General features: G+C 64.2%; 1 protein-coding gene across 3 annotated transcripts; it reads left to right on the plus strand.

Annotated features, from left to right (window-relative positions):
- The first annotated feature begins 207 nt into the window (after nucleotides 1-207).
- Nucleotides 208-4,459, plus strand: TMEM250 (transmembrane protein 250). Of its 3 annotated transcripts, XR_009215938.1 has the most exons (3): nucleotides 609-877; nucleotides 1,995-2,588; nucleotides 4,061-4,459. XR_009215938.1 is itself a non-coding variant. In XM_058524502.1 (2 exons), exon 2 carries the CDS (start codon nucleotides 2,088-2,090, stop codon nucleotides 2,505-2,507), a length of 420 nt encoding a protein of 139 aa, XP_058380485.1. In that variant the 5' UTR covers nucleotides 208-578; nucleotides 1,995-2,087; the 3' UTR covers nucleotides 2,508-4,459. The 3 variants fall into 3 exon arrangements, 2 of the variants coding, with proteins under 2 accessions (XP_058380485.1, XP_058380484.1); XM_058524502.1 differs by lacking the exon at nucleotides 609-877 and adding an exon at nucleotides 208-578 and having other exon boundaries at nucleotides 1,995-4,459; XM_058524501.1 differs by having other exon boundaries at nucleotides 1,995-4,459.
- The last annotated feature ends 4,189 nt before the right edge of the window (nucleotides 4,460-8,648 follow it).

The raw sequence follows: 8,648 nt of genomic DNA on the forward strand, positions 1-8,648 counted from the left end.
TCGCAGCCCCGCCCACAGAGGCGCGCGCCTGCGCACTGCCAACAGCCTCAGGCAGCGGCGCGTGCGCGGAAGAGGTACCCGGGGACCACCCCCACCCCCCGCGCGCGCAGGCCCACTATCTGCGCCTGCGCAGGACAAGCCGAGGCGACGACCCCCGTACGGGGGCGGTGACGCCGGGCGGCAGCGCCACGGGCCGCACGCACGCACGCACGCACGCCCTGCGGAAGCGTCGAGTTCCGGGTCTGAGAGTCGGCCCGCGGCCGGAGGCAGGGAGGCGCTCTCGGTGTCGGCGCGGGCGGAGGGGCGTGAGGGAAGTCCTACGGTGGCCGCAGAGGGACGGCGCTACGGCTCCCACGCCGGGCCAAACGCCGCCGGCCGCCGCGCGCGGGAGCCCCAGGTCCTTCGGGGTGGCCCCGGGCGGGGACGCGTGACAGCCCGGACCCGCAGCCGCCGCGCCGTCGGCACCATGCGGCCGCCCTGCTCCCGGAGCCCCAAGGAACAGGGGGGCCCGCAGGCCCGGCCGCCGGCACCGCCCGCCTCCCCCGCGTCTCGGGACGCCGGCGCGGCGAGGGCACCCGGTGAGCGGGGCGCGGGCGTCTCCAGGGCGGCGGGCGGGGCGGTCCTGCGCCCGGGGCGCCCGGCGGGAGGAGCCGCTCCCCGTCGGGGCCCCGCGCGTCCCGGCCTGCAGGCCCGCGGGCCGACGTCTTTGCGAGCCGTCGGGACCTGCCCGCGGGCCCCGCGCTGGTGGAGGATGGCGAGCGGCGGCCGTTCAGTGACCCTCCAGACGAGGGCACCGGCTGTCCTGGAGGCGGCGGGCCGAGACCGAGGAGAAGCCGGGATGGAGCGGCTCAGGGTGCGGGAGCTGCTCCTAGACCAGGTTGTGGCCAAAGCCTGTGGTTCGGGGGCGGGTGGACGTGCCGGCCTCCCCCTTCTCTGCCTCTGGCCTGAGCAGCGCTGGGGCAGCCATTTGCTCTGACCAGCGGCGGAGAGGAGCTGGCAGAAGTTCCCTGTGCAGGGCACCGGGCTTAAGCCCAGCGGGTGGGAGGCAGAGGCCCCCGCAGCGTCTCCCCGTCGCCTGTTGCGATTTTACACATCCCGTGCTTCCAGCTCTGTGTCTCCACGCGCAGATTGTTTAGGCCTCAATGGCAGTTACGGGGTAAAGCCGAGAGTCGCTGGATATTTGTCTTTTCCTTCCGGCCCAGTCTGTAGGACCCCGTGCGCTGCGATGACACCACCAGCCTTCAGCTGTCGTCCACCCTGTCAGGCATAGTTGACCCTTTCCCTGTAGCACCAGCTTCCCACAGCGTCCCCCTTGTGCAGGGCAGGGATGGTCTGGGTGGGAGGGGGTGAGGTAGCCTGCCGGAGGTCCCTCCTAGTGAGTGACAGCGCCAGGGTTCAGGCCCAGCAGGTGGCCCCAGAGCCCCCGTACCCCACTGTCTAGCCCCCAACCTAGCTGTCTGGCTCCCAGCTCCTGGCTTGTCGAGTTGCTGGAGTGAACTGCGCCGTCTATGCCCTGTGGATGCCCCTCTCCCTCACACTGGTCCTGTTGTGCGGTGACATGCAGGGACTCCCATCCGCCCTGTGTGAAGGGGCCACAGAAGTCCAGGCAGGAACGGGCAGCCCAGGTACAAGCCGGAGGCTGAGTCTGTTGCCTGGGACTTGTAGGAAGCCTGTGGAAGGGCGAGGTCACTCAGGGTTTCCACTGACGCTTCCTCATTGGTTTCGGCAGTGACTGCCTCCAGGGGGGGGTCGCCGCCACTAGCCTGGCCCTCCTTTCCAGTGGCGCTGGTGGATTGGCACTTCTCGTTGTCACGTGGTTCCCTTTGGAGTGTCCTTAGTAGCTGTGGTGGAAAGAGCAACCCCAGGGGGTGTGCGCAGATCTCATGTCCTGGACTCAGTTTCTCTGCAACCCAGGGCGGGCTGATGTCCCCGGCAGGGACACGCTCGCTCGCCGCGTCCTTGGGCTGACCCGCCCCCTCCTTGTTCTCCTGCAGGCGCTCGCCTTCCCCGGGCTCAGCGGCGGGCTCCCGGGCCTAGGTGCCCATGACGCCTGTCCTGACTGCCGCCTGGACGCCGCCGCAGCGCCAATGCCGGTCATGCCCATCCCGCGGCGGGTGCGCTCCTTCCACGGCCCGCACACCACCTGCCTGCACGCGGCCTGCGGGCCGGCGCGCGCCTCCCGCCTGGCGCGCACCAAGTACAACAACTTCGACGTGTACGTGCGGGCGCGCTGGCTGTACGGCTTCATCCGCTTCCTGCTCTACTTTAGCTGCAGCCTCTTCACGGCGGCGCTCTGGGGCGCGCTGGCCGCCCTCTTCTGCCTGCAGTACCTGGGTGTGCGCGTCCTGCTGCGCTTCCAGCTCAAGCTGTCCGTGCTGCTGCTGCTGCTGGGCCGCCGGCGCGTGGACTTCCGACTCCTGAATGAGCTGCTCATCTACGGCATCCACGTGACCATGCTGCTGGTCGGGGGCCTGGGCTGGTGCTTCATGGTCTTCGTGGACATGTGAGGGTGCCAGTGGCCTGGCCCTGTGCTGTGTTTACTGTGACCTGGGCCAGTCGGTGCGTTTGCAGCCTCTTTTCTTGACGGGGTAGGTCCGGGCCCTGTCGTCTTGAGCCCGTCCCACAGGCGGGGTTGCAGGCACGGCTGGTCCCCGTCCCCGCCCCGGTCTCTGGCACAGGAGAGGAAAGGGCTGCGACTTCTGTGAAGGGGACCTGACGCCCTCCCCCTGCTGCTTCTCTGCTCTGGCCCTCCCTGTGCGCACATTCAGGTGCAGCATCCCCCTGGCCGCCTGCGTGTGGTTCCAGCCTGCACTTTTCCAGGCTGTGCTGTGGGGTGGGGCCTGCCGGTCCATTCTGCACTTGGAGAGCCTCTGTGTCCCTGTCCCCTCTCCAGGACACTGGCGTCACCAGTGTTGTGGGAGACCCCTGGGAGGGGTGTGCTGCCCAGGAGCAGATCTGGAGGGGGTCCTCTTGGCCACACAGCCCCTTCTGTGCACCCCGGGCCCCGGCCCCAGCCTTAGGGCAGCATCAGCCTCCACTAGCTAACAGCGCACTGCCACAAGGCTGTCCACTCCGCCCCGGGCCGCCTGAGTTTGGGCACAGCCCGCGGACCCGCCTCCATCTCTCACCCTGAGAGGTGTTGGGGGTCCTGGTCCCAGGCCACGCCTCAAGGTCACCTTGGTTTGCTTGGACATAGTCTCGCGAGGAGTCACCGGTGGTCTTGGCAGGTTCCTAGGTCAGGGTCCAGCCCACGGGATTGTCGGGCGTCGGGTCCAGGGCAGGTGGGTCTTCCTCCTGGGCAGATCTGTTGAGAATGTCAAGGTGGATGCTGTAATCTCCTCAAATGTGGGTTTCTGGGGAGGCAGCTCAGTTCTTTTCTGGCTCTGGGGGGCCTTTGGTCTCTTCCTTTGAGGGAATGCCCAGAACTGAGTCTTCTGTGTCTGGAACAGATGTCAGGGGTCTTCAGGAGGTGCACCAAGGCCTCTGAGTGTGCATCCCGGAAACGTGAGCAAACTCTGTGTTTAAAAAGCGCCTCTTAGAGCCCGGGGTGTGCCCTAGGGCTGGACCTCTGAGTGAGGGGCCTGGCTGCCAGGATGCCCCTCTGCCTCTCTGCTCTTCTGCTCCTGCCTTGGCATCTGTTAGAGCTGCTGGGGAGTGAAAAGCAAAAATGAATGTGGGTCAGGAAAGGACAAAGGGCCAGTGTGGGGGCTTCTGGTCACAGAGGGAAGACCACCACCAGGGGCCAGCGTTTTGCCTGGATCCCTGCTCTGGCCTCCATCCGAGGGGGACGGGGTGGGCGTGTGGCTTAGTGGCCACTGAGGGCCTCATTGGCAAGTGAGAAGGCACTCAGAATGATTATGCTGAGACAACAGTCAGGGCCCCATAGTGACGGTGACAGGTCAGCCGACGCCCCTTCACCCCAAGTAGTCTCCATACCCCCGGGCATGGACAGTGGCCAGGGGGAGCTGTTTCGAGAGTTGTGTGCCGTTGGAAGAAAAACCCAAATCAGGTAGAGAAAGCAAAAAACAATTGGCTATAAACCGTGCTCTTTGATTTGTAGCCAGCTTCTGACGACCGGCGACTTGAGGTGAGTGGGAAGGCTCCTTGACCGAAGTTATGAGTTGTCTGAGTTGCCCGGACGGCAGTCGAGGAGCTGGCCTGCGTGGACCCCACTTCACAGCGCTGCAGAAAATCTTTTGCACTAAATCATGCTGTTTCCTAAAACCTTTGTTTTGTGTTAATTAACTCACGTTCCTCAGATCCTCTGAAGCCCCCCTCGCTGAGGTGGGTGCGTGTCCACGTGGTCGGGATGGCAGGAGGGGTCTGGCCATGCCACCTTGAATGTAAACGGCAGTGCAAGGAGTTGACAAGCTGACCGTGAAGCTGCTTGGTGTCTCGAGTGCCTGTTAAATTCTTTATGAAATGAGCCACCTGCATTAAACTTATTTTTTTAACATGTTGATTGAGTGATTGCTTAAAGCTCAAAAAGTTTATTTCTTTTTGTAAGGGTGTAACCCACCAAAGACACCACAGATACTGTTTCTCGCAAGTTAAAATAGGGTTTTAAAGCGGTCATCTGTGATGCTGGGGAAGGAACAGATGTGGGTGCTGGGGGGGCCCACCTTGACCTGGACGCCCCAGGTTCCACCAAGGGAGCCTGTCCCCAGGATTTGGCCAGATGGCAGTGAGAATTGGTCCGCGCTGGCTGACACGAGCTGAGGTGGCTGATTTCAACCAACAGACAAGCGTGTCGAGTCCTAATGAGATGAGGAGATGCCCTCATACTGGTGAAGGCAGATATGATTCGGACCCATATGTCCAGTCTGTGCTTGATTTCGGGGGATGGTACACGTGCCCTGGGGGAAAAAAAACAGCAGGAGACCAAAGTTCTGGTTTAACAAAAAGCAGTTTGAAAAATGAGACACGTTATTACGGAGTGTGTCTGTTCTGCAAGCAGCCACGATGGGCAGAAAGTGCCGTTGAAGGGAAACGGGCTCCGTTCCGGAGCCGCCTGTCTGCCAGTTCTGGAGCTTGGTGGAACCCGATGTTTCGGAGGAGAACAATCGAGTCATCTTGGGGTTGAGCTCTGGATGGCAGAGTTGGCACAATCCTCACAAAAGCCTTCGTCCCTGAGAAGCCGCAGGGAAGCCTCAGGAAGTGGAGGTGTTGGACAGCTGGGCTGAGGCTGGGGCACTTCATCCCTGGACCTGGGGTGGCCCGAGGACTCCTTCCCCACAGACTCCAGGGGGAACCCAGATCCAGCCCCTCGAGTGAACCTGCCGGGGTAGCTCGGCCGCTCTGGCTCCGTGGGGAGGGGGGTGGTGACCCCACCTGAGCCTCGAGGACGCCCACCTTCCCCAAGGGGCTCCCACAGGCCTGCCCACCCATCTTCCCTTGTAAGTGGGCCGGAGTGTCCCCTCAGTGGTCTCTGTCTAGACCAGCGCTCTCCACCAGAACGTCCTGCGCAGTCCAGTGCGGGAGCTGCGGCCCCCAGCGCCCCGAGAACAGGAGCGTGGGCTGTTGTGGCCCAAGTCTGGTCGGACTCAGCCACGTGTGGCTCGCAGTCACCTTGCTGGACAGTGGATGCGCAGGCTAAGTGACAGCAGTGTTGGGTGTGCTGCAAGCCGCAGGGCTGAGGTGCTGTCGGGTAGAGTTTCCTGCCGGCCTCCCGTCCTCTGGGCTGTTAACCCGATGTCCCCAGGTGATAGTCACCATCAAAGACGACACGCAGACTGGGCCAGCGGCCACCAGAAGGCAGGGGCTGCTTGGGGTTTGTGGGCAGAGCCTCAGTCCGCCTAGTTGGTGCTCCAGTTCCCAGTTACGGTGCCTCCTGGAGAGGGTCTCTGGGGCCATCCGCAGCAGCACGGTTGAGCTGTGCCTCTGCCGGGAGGGGAGATGTGAGTGTTCTGCTGAAGTACCTTATTCAGAGCAGATTCATTTGCTCATTGTGGGCTCCAGGTTTCCCGGAAAAAATGGGAACGGCCTGCAGGCTCCCAGGGGCTGTGAGGAGTCCTCTGCTGCCCCGCCACCCCCCAAATGGCCCAAGCTGCCAGCAGGGTAGAGAAGTGACTAGACCCGAGTGACCTGGGAGGGGGTGAGGAGGGCCACCTGCTGCCCGGGCGGAGCAGGACATGAAGGTTGGTGAAGATGGGGGCCGACGGCCCGGCGAGTGCAATTGGAAGAGGAAGGAGAGTGCCCAGAAGGTTCTGCAGCTGGTAGTGCTGCCCCACGGTGACGGTTATGGGCGGTGGTGGCAGTGGGCCGTTGGTTTGGGAGTCGGGATGGGTGGGTAGGCCTGGGCCAAACTCTGAGCAGTGACCAGAGAGAAGGCAGCGGGCCAAGGGCGGCGGAGCAGCGCCTGAGGGAGAGCCGGGTGGGGCCGGGCCCAGGCCGCAGCCCTCAGCAGGCGGGCGTGGGAGCCTTGGGGGGGCACGGGGGGCGGGGGGCCCTCCCTGGGCAGGAGGAGAGGAGGTGGGCCGGGACAGACCGAGGGAGGGCGGGAGGAGGGGGAGCGCTTCCCTGGAGCAAAGAACAGAGGAGTTGGGGCTTCCTAGGGCCAGGTGTTGGGGCGCCTGTGGGAGAACCAGCCCCGCCACCGTTCAGCAGCCACGCGCTGTGGTCAGGCTTGATTTCCAGCCTGTCCCTCTGCCGAGCAGCCCCCAGGGCCAGCCCGGAGGGTGAGGGGCTGTCGGTGAGGAGGGGGCAACGGCAAGGAGAAGGGGGTGGTGCTTTGGGAATTTCTAGAAATCACATGGTTATTTGAGAAAGTCTAGATGGTGTCCAGACACTGAGCAGGGGTGGACAAGGTGGCCTCGGAAGATGCCCTCTTTGTCCCTGCAGCCGCTCTGGCAGCGATCACGCCCCCAGGGGCAGTCAGACCCCTGTGTCCCTCCACCTCACTTCCCCCCTGGGTGGTGGCAGCCGGCTGGGAGGGACACAGTCCCTACCCCGGAGGATGCTGGGGCAGGCGCCCCCAGCTCTGGACCAGAGCGTGACCCCCAGTGCTGCTGCAGAAGACGGGGCCGTCCACTGGGGCTCGCCTGCTCGGATATTGATGTTCCCCGACCTTGAGCGGTCCCTGTCCCTCCCGGCGTGATTGGATGAGGGAGCCAGTGGATGGCAGGGGCTTGGTGCTGATTCAGCGCTTTCTGGGGAGGGAACGTGCTTCCTTCCCTCCGCAGAGGCCAGTGCGGTTCTGTCTCTCCCTTTTTGGTGTTGTTTGGACAGGGCCCTCCCTGCACTCACCCCTCCAGGAAGGCCCTTCCTCTCACCCCCTAGGAGGCCCAGCCCTCTGCTCGGCACCCAGCTCTGTGCAGGAGCCACTTTCCAGAAAATCCCCAGCAGTCTGGCACGCCTCCCTGACAGCTCCCAAAAGAGGGAGCGCCCCCGCCTCACAAGCATCCTTGCCTGGGAGGGGACAGGGACATACGGGTGCCGCTGATTCAGCGGCTCCTGGGCCGCGCCCCTCCCCCAGCCCCAGCCGGGCAGCATGCCCAGGCCTGCTGGCAGCTGTGTCCCACGGGGCCTCTGGCAGAGTGGCTGTGGCTCTCGGTGTGTGGCCCGCACTGCGCCTGGGGGGCTGGCAGACTGATGCTGGGGGAGGGCCTGTGGCGGGCAGGCTGCCATTGCCCTCCCATGCAGTCGCATGGTGCTGCGGAAGAGGCCCCACAGGAGGGTGCATAGTGAGTGAGGCTACCGTGGGCCCCCAGGAAGGAAGCGTGTCCTGAGCCAAGAGATGGCAGATACGCCACCCCGGGGCTACAGGCAGTCTCCCAGGAGCCCAGGTCTCGGGCAGGGTTCCTCCACCTCCGGCTGATCCAACCATGGTCAACTGCCCCCCAGACCCAGGCTGGAGACTGACCCGGAGCCCTGGGGCGAGGACGGGCTACACTGCCGGCCCATCCTTGGCTCGAGACTAGCCCGGGCCGGAGGAGGGTAGGACAGGAGCCAGAACTCCCAGCGTGGGTTTGATTTGCTTCTAACTGTGGTGGGATGCCCAGAATGACAGGCGGTCTGGGCGGACACCGGGGGCAGGCCCCAGCACAGGGCAGGAAGTTGCCAGCACTGTTTGCCATGTGGGTCCTGTAAACGGGCGTGAGTGGGAGATGCAGGGTCCTTCCTCAGTGTCCCCGTTACAGAGAGGGCCATGGGCGTGGGGCAACACCCAGGGAAGGGTGGGGAGCAGTGCAGGCCTGGAGCCTGGGGGAGTCTGGGAGGAGCCGGGGAGAAGCCCAGGAAGATGGGGGTCAGGAGGAGGCGCTCGGCAAGGTCACGGGGTGGTGAGTGGCCTGGAGCACGCCCCCCCACAGTGCTCATTTCCCTGGAGGTGGCAGTCCCGCCTCCCCCACCCGCCATGGCCAGGAGGAAAATGCTCGTGTTTGAACCGTCCACAGCCACGTTCCCGTTAGCCTCGTGTTGACCGCCATTCATTCCAGGAGGACGGCTGCTCCATTCGGCTTTCTTAGAATATTAATAACCAGTCCTGGCTGAAATGCTGCATGAATATTCACACAGAAATCAATCTGTCCAGGCTGGTGTGGTGTCGTGAGAGAGGAGCAGTGAGCAGCCAGGTGGCCCTCAGAGGAGGTGTGTCCCCTGTGCCTTGAGGGGCCAGGCCCCGGACGGGCTGCTAGGAGTGACCTCACCTG

This window comes from Diceros bicornis, chromosome 28, assembly GCF_020826845.1.
Source record: "Diceros bicornis minor isolate mBicDic1 chromosome 28, mDicBic1.mat.cur, whole genome shotgun sequence".
Taxonomy (NCBI): Eukaryota; Metazoa; Chordata; class Mammalia; order Perissodactyla; family Rhinocerotidae; genus Diceros; species Diceros bicornis.

Excerpts from the sequence above, each read along its gene's own strand:
- TMEM250 (XM_058524501.1), top strand. The coding sequence starts at position 752 with ATGGCGAGCGGCGGCCGTTCAGTGACCCTCCAGACGAGGGCACCGGCT. Across the intron at positions 878-1,994 it reads GGGAGCTGCTCCTAGACCAG|GCGCTCGCCTTCCCCGGGCT; the intron begins GTTGTGGCCAAA and ends GTTCTCCTGCAG.